We start from the raw sequence: 13,584 nt of genomic DNA, 5'->3' as shown, positions 1-13,584 counted from the left end.
CTTTTTAAGTAAAAAACGCTTACACGCAGTGTCGTCGCAAAACAAATTCTTCTACACAAATTGTGATCTGAAACAGAAAGACACGCTTTACATAAAATAACGTGCCATTGTTCCGAGTGTGTTATTACACTTTGACATTTTGTCAAATGTGATCAGCGACAGATAAAATCCAAAATTATTCCTTTGATGTGAAAGGGCCTTTATTCGAGAAATTCGAATTACATGGTTTGTTCTGTTGTGCGGGGACATCCTGTGCATTTTGAATTTATGGCATGTTTATAGCAAAGAGGTTGATGAACAAGCTTTACTATAAAGCTTAGCTGAAATTTTTGAACATCTTGTGGGAAAGCTGTGATAATCTGTGGCACTTGTGGTATACTGTGGGACTATTCATACAAGTAAACTTTACATTTTGTTTTATTTTTAAATTGAATGTTGCAATTGTATTTTAGCAATACGGTATTTTTGGACCGTTAATCCTGAATAAAAAAAATAAAAAAATTAATGAAGCAGCAAAGCCCTTCAAAGCAAAACGAGTTTAAAATTCTTAAAATGCTGTTTTTTTAATGTATGTTAAATGTGTTAAATTTTCATTTTGATGTTTTTTATTGTTGTCCTTTCATATTGATTCTTAAATAAAATGTCAATAGAATTCAATCTCACATAAACTACATCTTAATTTGCAGTTTTGTGAACAAATATTATAACGTTTATCAAAAGCTTTGCCCAAAGGAATTGTTTTTTTTTATCTCTTGCCATTCCCATCCGAAAGAATGTACCGCTCCGGATCGGATGCTGCCCATCGCTACCATCACAAATGACGTTTCTCTGGCGAAAAGTAAAAAAACAACACATGAAAAACACATAGCAAAAACAACTTTCAGTACGCAACCCACTGAGTAAATCTAAAGTAAATTATTAGTGCATCCGGGAAGGGGACTAACAGTATTCGAACGTCTCAGCCGATGCAAATGGTGCAGCGGTCATCAGCAGGTAGGCCATCGCGAGAAAACGATTCCTGCGATATATCCCGCTGAGCTGCTTTAGCACGCAAGGCTCCTGAAAAAAGCCTACGAACGCGAAAGGCCACCACCAGAAAAGGCCCCCTCCCCTCCCCCTGGTTCTTCAGCGTATCGTGTGAGAGTAACCAAAGTGGTACCAAGCCAGACGGTTGCGGTCGGTGGCGGTATCGGTGACGGCTGCAGGTCACCGAAACGGTCATTTCTTTGCGCCGTCTGTTGGACTGGGCGACGTTGCTCAAGAACTTGTCGCCCGTGCTGCAGTGGTAGGAGCAGCGGTGCCAGCAGTGTGTGCGCGCTGGTTGTAGCAAACGAGAGCGTGAAGACATAGAGAGAAGCAAAAAAACAACAACAACAAACCATCGATCGAGAGTGTACGAATGTTTTTGATTTGCCCATTTTGCATCGCAAAAACCTGCTGCTTGGTGTGTTGTTTGCACTTGCAACAAACTTGCAGCTGGATAGCTAATTGAAGTAAAGACAACAGTGAGAGTTCCAAACCTGGAGTGCGTGAAACAGTGCACACACACACATACACGTACGACAGCATTTCTAACGGTGATTGTTTATCAGCATGATTACTTGCCATTTTGCCGCTGGCCGCCGATGGTTGCAGTGTGTGTGTTGATTTTAATGAATGTATTCTTGGGCATGTTGTTCGTTGGAGGTTTTACCTCGTTCTAATCAAAACATTGCCTATCCACCGATACATGTCAATCCACTAACACCATTTTGTGCCGTTTCTGTTGTGGTTTGTATTTTCTTGCAGGTGCTACCATAAAACATATCGAACCATTTGGTCTGTACAGCACGGTCTGGCGATAAGACGGCAAAGGAGTGCAATCATTACGGCAACCATCGTACGATACATCGCAGAAGCACTGTAAACAATCCGCTCCGTGTGGCCAGCCATACGGCTTAAGCGCACATCCGGCTTGCGAGATGGCAGAACCGAATGCGCTGCCACCGGATGTGAACCCGGAAAACAATCCCATCCCCGGTGCACCGCTAATCAATCCCGGTCGGCCGAGAAACAATGTGCAGGTGTGTCTGGCCCTGTCGTGAGCCAAATGTCGTAAATTAAAAAAAAAAGCTTACACTTTTCCTTCCCTATTGCCCGCAGAATCCCCTAATAAACGTGCGCGATCGGTTGTTTCATGCGCTTTTCTTCAAAACGGCCATCGCCTACGCCCAAACTATACCACGGTAAGACCAACTGCTACGATGGCCAAGGGGACGGAATATTTTGTCTGGCTTTATCGGTTCCGGCTCATTAGCACCGTGAAGGACACACAACACAGCCGGTCAGGTGGAAAGGAAATAGAGCACTCCGCGCTCACTCTGTGCCGCACCTCGATCATTCGCCTCTGTGTGTGTGCGTTGGTGCATATTTTACTACGATGGCTGAGGTTGCAGTATTATTCAATTCGAAAGAGTGTTGGTCACCATTGACGTCAACCCGGTCAGCAGCGGAATGGAAATTCCAGCAGCAACAGCAGCAGAAGCAGCAAGTGATGGTATTTGCATATTTGGGTAATTTGTGCGGTTTTCTTCTACCTTGCAGACCGGTGCGGCGGGCGATCGAGCTGATGATGCTGCTGAAAGCGCTGACGGCGTTTTTCATCCTTGCCTACATCCACATTCGCTTTTCGCAAACACCAACAACGTGCCTGGAGCACGTGAAAAATCATTGGCCGCGTGATGGCATTTTACGGTAAGAGCAACGCGGGCACGATTAGTCGCAGAAGGGTGTATTAATTGGTGTAAATCGCCTTCTTCCGTTCCAGTGTGGAAATTGCAAGTCTTAGTCAAAGTGAGTACGACGGTAGCAAGCCAGGCTCGGCCGAAATTTTGGACGAAGGTGACGTGAATGTGTTGCGGAATACGCTAAAAAATGGAATGATCAGCATCGATCCTTCGACGACGTTACCGCACGAGGAAGAGACCAATCAAAACGGGGTGGATGTGGTGGTGCAGCACAGTTATGCCAACAGTAGCCCGCTACCAAGCGAAAAGGCACCGTACGGACATGAGCCGATGACGTCGGACCTTTACTCTGCTACGCGCCAGGAGAACGTGATCGTGACCGAAAATCTTACCGGAGTTACAATCGACAGTACACCGTACCCGGGTGGTAACGAGATGGCAGGGAAGGAGTCTGATACAGTACTAAATCGGAAGGCATCGGAAGCAACTGCTGCTGCTGCTGCTGCTGCTGCTGCTGCTACTACTACTACTAATGCCGCTACCATGCTGGGAGAGACAGAAGCTCAGTCACAGGACAATGTGGTAGTATATACCAATGAGACTATCATGAAGTCGCTCGGTCTGCCGTCCGGTTTGGCCGGAGGAGAAGAACTCAAATCGGACGTACCGGTGATGGAAAAGCTGCGTAATGTTGGTACGCAAAATGATCCAACAAGTAATTGCTAATCGTTTTATGTTTACCATATGTTAACACTTAACTTATTTTGTTCACCTCCCATTGCAGTGCTCTCGGCCGATCAGTACATTGTAGAATATTCGCTTGAGTATGGATTTTTGAGGCTGTCTGCCGCTACCCGCCAACGGCTAAACATTCCCGTTGCGGTCGTTCGGCTCGATCCGCAGGTGAACAAGTGTTTCGGGGACTCGTTTAGTCGGCTGATTTTGAAGCATTTCCTCGGCTACGATGACATACTGATGGCATCGGTCAAGGTGCTAGCCGAGCAGGAAGACAACAAGGGCTATCTGCGGAACGTGATCACCGGTGAGCACTTCCGGTTCGTGTCGGTATGGTGGATGGGGCGCGGTTCATATACGGCAGCATTTTTCATCATGGTGCTTTTTGTAAGTTTTTATATTTTCTATTTGTTTCGTGATTGGATTGATACTACTATACATTTGTTTACATCTTTCATTTTAGACAATTTCAATTTCCATGCTGTTGCGCTATTCACATCATCAAATATTTGTATTTATAGGTAAGTCAATTTTTTATACTATTGGTTAAGGTTTTGGCGCGCTTAGACGATCTAAAAGCGATTTTTCGGTATTATTTTACTTGCCAGAGGGTTATCACAATTTTAGTTAAATGATTACCTCGTTGCCATTGCATTTTATAACAGTGTCATTTTTATGAAAGTATACATTATAATCTAAAAATAGAAATCATTAACATTTTTAATTTATCACCGCCTTTTTGGAGGGCCTTTTTGGACCGTTTCTCTTTAATATTTTTTTGTTGAATCATGTTTTTTTCTGGTATGGTTTATGGATAATACATTTTAAAGAAACAACAGCTTATTATGGTTACTACTAGTGTAATCCCACTCCCAAATGAATAATAATTCCACAAAAAATTTAGTAACATTTTCATTTTGAGCTGGTAGGGCAAATCAGGATTGTTTGCAATTAATATAATTACGGCAAGTAATAATGTAATTGTAGTTTTTTTTGCACTAATACAAAAGTTTATGATTTTGTAAAGAGCCGTATCTTATTCATTATACAGTAATAGCGGGTGCAACAAGTTGTGTTATTTCCATCAACTGTCGCACTAAATTAATACGCGTTATTTGGGACACTTAATGCCATTAAGTCGATTTTTGTATTATTTAAAAAAAAAACATTACAATCCTTTTCTAAAATACGAAAACAAATGAATTTCTTAAAACATTTGTAAAATTTTCAGTCAGCATTTTAGCTAATTTCGTGTTACTTGAATCAGCGTTTTCTGGGATGTGTTCCGGGCTTAAAAAATAAAAATTCTGGAAAACATACCCGTCTGTAATATGATTAAATAACAGAAGCAATATTTACTACCTGTGTTACTACTGGGAATAGTTTAGAATTAGTTTAATATTGATCCGCGGGATTTTAGATAACAAATTCATTATATATTCCAGCTCTTAATTTTGATTTTCATCCAAAATGCTAGCCTTGTACAATATATTAGCTTTAATTCTATTTGTTTAATATTCTTTATGGATGTTAAAAAAATATATTTTTGACATTTCCATCGATTAAACAATCAACACTGGGAATTAGAATCCAATAGTACATTAGATTGGTTAGCTACATATTTACTTTGCGCGTTTGTTTCAACGATACTTCGGATTGAAATAGCCTATTAATTTACAATTATGTGTAATGTATTGGGAACTTTTTTATTCAATTTGATTTCCAATAGTAGTGCCATTTTAAAACATCTTTGTGGTCATTGTACTTCATTGGCTTGATATAGCAATCATGAGTATCCCATTTGCTACTCAGAGCGGTGGTGTTGTTGACATATGTTATAACTATTTTTTTCTGAATTTAAAACTGAAAAAATATACAGTTTTTCATCATCCTCTATTAGTGAGTTTTACGCAACAAGTGTATGATATGGAGGAACAACGAAAAAAAAAAACTCAATGCGTAATATATTCAAACAATGTATGCTCTCAAATTACAATTACATGTATCACTCAAACCACACACCCCCTTACGTCATCATACATTTTGCAGGCTCTCATATGATGGATGATAGCAAGCCTTGTTGGTGTTGTTGTGGCGTGATACGCAAAATTATAATTGAGTTTCAAAATCTACTGGGAAATAACGTGATTCGATACGATTCGCGTTCATTTCGCTAGTGACAAAGTATTTTCCTGTTGTAGAGAGAACATTAAAATCTGATTTCAATGCATTTGCGCATCGGTTCTATTTGATTGACTTTTGATATCTGTGAAGTGATGCGCGGAACAGGTTTGTGAAGTGCAATTTGTGGAAAAATTGTGAAAACGATTTTTCAGAAATTCATTTAAATTTAATGATTGTTAATAGTTCACTATTTCATTGAGTGTACTGTATTGACAGTCCAAATAAGTGTTTGTTTTTATGTTACGATACAGAATAAAGTATATTCCTGTTTTAAATCCCCGCGTTTGCTCCTGCAAGGCATCATTTAATTCTGATGCTAACGTTGAGGCTGAGGACACAGAGCTACGGTTGAAGCTGTACCTAAAGGCATATAGTATATTTATCAGCATTGTTTTGCTCCAATTATAACGATACGCGTATAATCTAACAATTCATATGTTTGTGAGTGTTACACTAACCTGTAGTGACCATGGGTTGAGCTAGTCCGTTGGCAGCCGACGGCATTTTCCCCCTTATGCTTTTGACAAACGATTACATGACGCAACGAAGATTCGCGCCAATAGGAGAATTTCAACAAACGATGGCTATTTTATCTTCCATCGGATACCTTTACCATAATAAGCGAATAACAAGTACTGTCCAACGTGACCTCTTTCCCGCTGCAACACTGTTAGCCGACGCAACGAAGGCACACCGAAACCGAGTGTGGCTCAAATGTCTGACACAAAATGAACTGTCCTTTCTTCCCCCGTTTTCATTGTTGTTATTGCTGTTGGCTGGTCTAGCTCCTCCTGTGTATGTGTGTGAGTCCGATTTTCCGCTACCTTTTCCATCGGTACCGGGTGCTACCGTAGTTCGTTTTTCACACCCAAGTGTAGCATGTCCTTTTACACAATCAACCTGTGCAATCCTAGCTCCGCACCGTCGTCGTCTTCGCTGCTTGCTGTCGCCTATCCGACACTTTCCTTTTCCATCACCTTGTCGTTATTAAGCAGCAGCAGCAGCAGTAGCAACAGCAGAGCAATAAGCGATGCTTCCACAGCCCCGGCAAAAAGGATTCCAATGGTGCCCTTCGGTCGATAATGATGTGACACACTGAATAATGACGTTGACGAGACATCCTCTTCGTGCACCCTTACATACACGCACACCTTGCCTTACCTTACTAGGAATGGCGATGGTGAAATAATAATCGGAGCTTCGTAATGGTTCGATTGTGAGAAACAGATATTAGCTGCTAGGGGTAACCAGGAATTGATTGGTTATCATCGGGGCCGAGGGCTCGAGCGCGCGCGCTGCACTCTCTGTCGAGCAAGTTCGCCGTGGGCGGCAAGAAGAAAGCGTTTTGCAAGCTTTCGAGTACGAGTGTGAGTCCGTAAGAATTGTAAGGGGTTTGGTAATACTAAAATGCGCAAGCACTCCTTGTATTCAAATGAAGTCGTTCTGCCGCGCGGAAAGGATAAACAATGAAGCTGTGTTTTACACGTAATAAATGAGCCGTTCGATATTCATATGATGATTGTGTGGAAATTACCATGTGGTAATTTTAAAGCCACCGCTAAATAATCAGTCATGCAAAGGGAATGTATGCAAAGCTTATGCCAGACGCGGCTTGATCGGAACGTTATGCGTCAGTCTCAGTTGCTTAAATAAATGTGTTATGTGTTTGAATCCGTTTTGTTAATGCAAAATTTTGCCTAACAAAACAAATCGTGCCGAAACTGACCGTTGTGCAATCGAAGACGACAATTGTGTAATTAAAATGTACAGAGTAGCTTACACCGTCTGACATGTAAGCAAGTGGTAGACTGCGTTGTCTTTTCAAAACGACCATTTCTATAATCAAGTGGACAGTTTTTTATTGGACTGGAAACCCTGTATTCTCAAATATTAAAATAAAAATTTATGAAACAAGCAAACCATCATAGAATTACTGAAACATTCTAGTGAATCGGTTGTACTTAACACTAGGTTTACGGAACCCGTCAATTTGACGGAGGCTAAACGTTGACGTGAAATGCGAAATAGCGGAATTTGGGGCAAGTGTGCCACCTTAAGCATTTCAAGTTATAACTCACTAAAACGTGTTTTTCAAAAGCCGATTTAAATCTCATAACCATTTTACATCTATTTCCTCACTTATAAATGAGTTTCGCTTGAAAAAAGTGCAAACAAAACAGTTTTTGAAGCGTTTTAAAAAGGGTCCAAAAAGATGTTGTTTTATGGGCTATGGGGCAAGAGTGCCACTCGTATGAGGCAAGACGGCCACCTGGTTAAAATAACCGTATTTCTTAGATAATTGGAAATTATTACGTTTGTACCACTAGTGTATGTATTCCTACATGTTTTGAGTCACCAATGAACCCCTTTTCATCACAAATTGTATCGCAATATGGGTTGTTGCTGGTCTGTTTTTCTGGAGTAGAATCCGCTCGTAAAAGCGCACCATATCGCTGAACGCTACAACAATGTTTAGATTTTTGACAGCTCGCGCCTATGAAAGATGGTGGCACACTTGCCCCAAATAGAGATGGCTCTTTTGCCCCAAAAGTTGTAACTTTTTTGAAATTGAATTTTTGAGTGACAAAAAGAAAGTTTTTTTTCAACTAACCCCACAAAAAATTTCACGTTTTCTCAGCTATACGGTGGTGTAAATATTTTCTCGGTTGATTGTTCGCATAGTTTTTGAGAGCTTATTTGGTTGGATTAAAAAATTATAATATTCTGCTCAACTTTGAAACTCAACATAAATCAGTTCAAAACAATTTCCCATTGTTGGTCGATCGATTGGTCTATATGAAATTCGGCTCAGTATACCTAGTCATTGGAAAGCAACCAATTGTATACACAATTGATCATTAAACTAAAGTTTTTAAGGAAAAATGCTTGGTGGCACTCTTGCCCCGTATGGCACACTTGCCCCAAATTCCGCTATACCTTTGACTTAATCTCTAATCTCGAATCTCGTTTGTGAATTGTAATTTTATAACAAGATTATGTGAGTTAGTAGCATACAGGGTTTTCCAAGTTACTTTCGAATGTAAACATTTTTTTCACCGTGTACAAGAAGTTATGTCACAACACTCTGATATTTCATTTCCATCATAATATTTTTTAATTTCTTCAGCATGATTTTCAACACTTGAACGGGCTGCTTCATCATCGTTGCATCATCCGTTGACAGTGGAGGCGTTGAAAATCATGCTGAAGAAATTAAAAAATTATTGCAAGGTTTTCCAAGTCAATCTCGAATGTGCACATCATTATTCACCGCATCCAAGATGTTTTTCAACAGCTGTCAAATACTGTATTTGCTTCATAATGCAATTTCTGTTTTTACACATGAATTTCAACACATTACAAAGAACTGTTGAACGTAATCCAACCTTAGGACGTGTTGAAAATCATGCTGAAGAAAGTAAAAATAATGATCACGAAAATGAAATATCTGATTGATATGGAATAACATGTTGCACGCGGTGAATAACAATGTTTACATTAGAAAGTAACTTGGAAAACCCTGTAAGTGATGTACCTAAATTGGCGTCAAACAAAGTTGCTAACCAACTTATTCGAAACTCAAAACCTTATCGGGCAAAATGTGTCATCGAAAAGATATCAGTTAATGGGTTGGTGAAACAGTGGCGATTATCATAATACAGGGTTTTCCGAGTCAATTTTCAATGCCAACAAAAAATTTCTTTGCTTGCAAGATGTTTTTCAACAGCTGTAAAATTTGGTTTTTCACAATAATTGCATCACAATTATATTTCAGTGCATGAATTTAATTTTTTGGTTGAAGTAATTTAATTTTCAACACGTATCAAGCTGGGTTGAGTGTGAACGTTCTTTGTGATGTGTTGAAAATCATGTGTAAGAACTGAAATTTTATGCTATTGCCAATGCATTGTGTGACATATTTTTAAACACATTTTGGAAGCGGTGAATGATGATGTGCACATTCGGAAGTGACTTGGAAAACCCTATAAATTGGCATGATACGTTATGTGGAAAGCAAAGCAAGGACACATTATTTTGAAAAAACTACTTTTTCATGATTTTAAACTAATCCTACCTAGTGTAAACCTAGTGTCGAAGAAAAGCTAGTATAACCACGAGTACAAATGGATGTGCCGCGACTATGTCAACTGTCTTTTTATGACCGAAGAATGTGTAGGACTTTTTGCCATTTACCATTGCAGGACCTGATGACCTGATGCAGTTCAGGAAGTGGAGACTCCTGGTTACGTTATTTGATGTGACGACTAAATGCTAAAATAACACTCCTGAAGTAGAAAGCTTATTACTTACTTGGTAAAAACAACGGCGAAAGACGATTCATATAATTTTAGACACATTCCTTTAGCTCTAGTCGTATTAATTTGGCGGCACGTTTCGTTACTGTCCAAGTTATCTTCGTACATACCGTTCCCTAAATTCCCCCGAGAGTGATCGGTCGGCATTTTTTCTGTGCCAGTTTCCTAAAAGCCGGTAACGATCCTAGATACCTCCATAGAAGTGTGTGTGTTGCTGCGTGTTGTTCTCATATATGTGTATGTAACTATGCTTGAGAACAGTCCTTCCCGAAGCGGGTGAATTATCATCGCTTTCAGTTACGGTGTTTTTCTTTTTGTGCTTTGTTTCACTCTCCTCGTTTGCTCTGGATCGGTTCGCGTTTACGGCTTGTTTACACTCGAGCGTCGTAAATATGACTTCTGCCGAAATAAGTGTGTCTATCGCACGCAATACCAAAACCCTCCTCCATGAGCAGAAAGGGGCGTATGTAACAACCGAAGCTTTAAGCCGCCCCAGTCAGCCGCCATCTCAGGCCCACCCTTGGAGTCGATTTCGATCGCTTTAAGATTTCATCTCAATGCGTCCATCGATGGCCGTGCTGCCGTGCCAGGGACGGGGGAAAAAGGTGTGCAAATGGTCAACTTTTGTGTCGTCGGTGGGTGGGGCTGGTTAAATACGTCGATCCCCCTACACACATCCTTGCTGTTTGTTGTCTCGGTTAACCAACGGCTTACAAAGGCGCTGTTTACGGGCAACATCAGTAATACAAAGCCGATGCCGCTGGGGTTCTTCTCACACCGGTTCCACAATCTCCATTGTTTGGTATAATGGTGGTGTTTTGTTGCAGTTGTGTGTTCCGTTGTGTGTGTGTGTGTGTGTGTGTGTGTGTGTGTATGTGTTTGTGTAGATGTGGAAAATAAAACTTTTCCCATCCGCTTACCACTTCCGCACACGTGTGGTGTTCCGTTCACTTCCTTCATCTATCGGTTGCAGTCAGGTGCGCGGCGGAAGGATTGATAGGCTGACCACGTGAAGAAAGATAGAGAGATAGAGACGTGAAGGGGCGACAAACGAGATAGCACATACTGTTTATGTCCGCTGGCCGTTGTTACCGCAAGGTGAGAGAAAGTGCGACGGATCTTTGATAAAAGGATTCGTATCCAATATGTTACCATGAAAATGTAGCCAAAGTGAATTGAAAGTGAAACATGATAGCCGTTTGACATGAATGTATGTAATTAGGTTGTGTGGCCTGTTGTTTACGTGTCTTCATGGATGGCGCTATTTTCCTTTTTTTGTGTGTATGTACCACCCTCCCCACGGCACGACCTGCCACGTGGTTCTATTGTCTTCCGTATTGCAGTGCTCCTTTCAATATTATCCATCCTCAACTTTGCGGAGCCTTTTTATCTATGCGCACATGACCGCACCGTGGCCGAGGCAGGTGCTGTCCGGTTGGTGTAATGAACCACACCGTTCCCCATCCTCCCTTTCGGACGGTACTCCAAAACCACCAAAGTATCGTTTGGTTTTCGGTGTGGGCCGAGGAATCACTAACCATTTGTTTTCGTCCACCCATCGGACCCCATTCGTCCATCCGTTGCCTGCACCAGTTTGGCGCGGTGTATCGTTGGTGTTCGGGGTTCGGTTATTGGATCATCGGACATCTCCAGGTACTGGGTTTTTTTTTTTTTTTGTATCTTGTTGTTTGGGATTGGAAGCGAGGGGAGAGGAGGGTGTGTGCTCAAATGGGCCGAATTTATCGATACACATATATCATCGAAGTGGTGGAGCGATGTTTTAGGCGCTTTCGAGGGTTCATTTTATCCCTTTGCATCGAAACATGAGAGAGCCGTATGGATCCATGTCAGTAATAGTTTGTGTGTGATCGTTGAGATTGATAAAGTTTGTGCCACTTTATTGAAGCTTGACTGGGGATATGCACCAGTCAGTTATTGTAAAACAATGAGATTGTACGCAATAAAAAAATACATTTCAACACGTATGTATCCTGCACTAGTAATTTTATACACTGCTGTAATCCGGGAGTAATCTTGTGACGAGATGAGCTTTCTAGGTGATGCATGCAGTTAAATATAATGCGAGCAGCTTAATAAAATTTTATTTGGCACCTTCCTCAGTTTTTCGTGCAACTATTACGATATTTTGAATTATAAAACCCCTGCAATATTATTGAAATCACAGTTTTGACAAGTTAGGTTCATCTAAAATTACGCGGTTTTCTATATTTCACAGTTTTTTTTAGCAAATTGTACTGATTTGACACATCGATTGTAATATAATTTCCCTTTCGATCGAATATTAGAAACTATTTCAAAAAAGGTTCAGAACTGTTATTGGGCCTCTTTCCGTTTAAGATCGTAGGCTGAAATTTCAGCCTGTCACCTGTTTGCATTATGTAGCAGTTTTCGAGCAGCTATCAAAGTTGGTATAATATTAAGATGGATTTATCCCAAGGTTTCCAAGGTTCCTAAGATCCCAAGGTTCTACTTCTGCATGAAGATTTAAATAGTGTTTTTTTTGTATTCGTCAAGCTACCAGAAAGCCAGTATTGAGCAAATGTTTTCACCTGTACTGTCAAAAAGTGACGTTCAAATTTGGTTATAAAAAACATGCTATGAGATCAACTGGTCTACATACACTTTGATTCTAGATTCCACCACCTGTTCTCTTTAATGCACCTTTGGATAAATGTAAACACAACCTTGTTTTGCCAATTTTTGGAGCAGGTACTCGAATCTAATTCTAGCTTTGAGGCTAGAATAATCTAGAATGAAAATCGCTGGCTAATTTTGTGTGTGGATTTGTATGGAATGTTTACATGATTACAACCTCCAACTGTCAAATTCCATATAAAAAAGCTGAATAGAATCGTGAAGGGCCCCACTATCAGTCAGAATCATATCAAATAAATAATTCAGTGGCTAAAACCACCCTCTACTTGCAAAATTACACGAGATACGCGGTATTTTTTGGCCGTTTTCGGTCCCCATTTACCGTGCATCTAAGGGACCGCCTGCATCCATGACCAAAAGCTTTAAATTTTGTAAGATTGTTAGACGAGTCGGACCTAATGAACTTAAGTTTTCCACAGGGAATTTGTGGCTGAACTAAATGATCAGTGGCTAAATGATCAGTGAAATGCTTGATTATTGTAAAGAAAAATCAAATCTGGTAAAGACCTCAGTTACCATTATATTTTTAGTATTGTGGTATAATTGGGTACATTTACTGATTCTTGCTGTTTCAGACTCAACATAAATCTCTTAATAAACCTTCTACATCTCATGATAAAAACTGTAATAGTGCCCATAAAACACATAAATAACTTCAGCAGCACCAAAAAGATCCTTTTGTAAATTTGGGTTTCGGGTTATTTTCATTAACTAGCACCTATCGAACTTAAAAACTAAAAACCAACAAATACTAAAAGAAGTTTTTAAAATTAAAATAGCTAAGTATTTTAGTTTAGTTTAGTTTATTAATCGATGGACTATGAAACCCTCTCGAGTCAAAATTATAGCTAAGTATATTTTCAGTTATAATACCATGGAATTAACAAATTCCGATGATAAATAGCGTTTATAAAAGAAGTCGGATTCTTGGTCTCTTCATTGTGATC

General features: G+C 40.2%; 1 protein-coding gene across 5 annotated transcripts in view; it reads left to right on the top strand.

The window, feature by feature from the left end:
- The first annotated feature begins 832 nt into the window (after positions 1-832).
- LOC120948526 (uncharacterized) overlaps positions 833-13,584 on the top strand; it is a 74,722-nt gene continuing 61,970 nt past the window's right edge. The window contains exons 1-7 of one of the 5 annotated variants that reach the window (XM_040364957.2): positions 833-993; positions 1,789-2,063; positions 2,143-2,225; positions 2,584-2,733; positions 2,807-3,420; positions 3,511-3,848; positions 3,925-3,982. In XM_040364957.2, the coding sequence (XP_040220891.2) occupies positions 1,962-2,063; positions 2,143-2,225; positions 2,584-2,733; positions 2,807-3,420; positions 3,511-3,848; positions 3,925-3,982 (1,345 nt within the window). In that variant the 5' untranslated portion in view covers positions 833-993; positions 1,789-1,961. The other 4 variants (XM_040364952.2, XM_049606999.1, XM_040364953.2 and 1 more) reach the window with 4 other exon arrangements.

The sequence above is a fragment of the Anopheles coluzzii genome, chromosome 2, assembly GCF_943734685.1.
Source record: "Anopheles coluzzii chromosome 2, AcolN3, whole genome shotgun sequence".
NCBI lineage: Eukaryota > Metazoa > Arthropoda > Insecta > Diptera > Culicidae > Anopheles > Anopheles coluzzii.
This window is presented reverse-complemented; position numbering and strand designations above follow the sequence as displayed.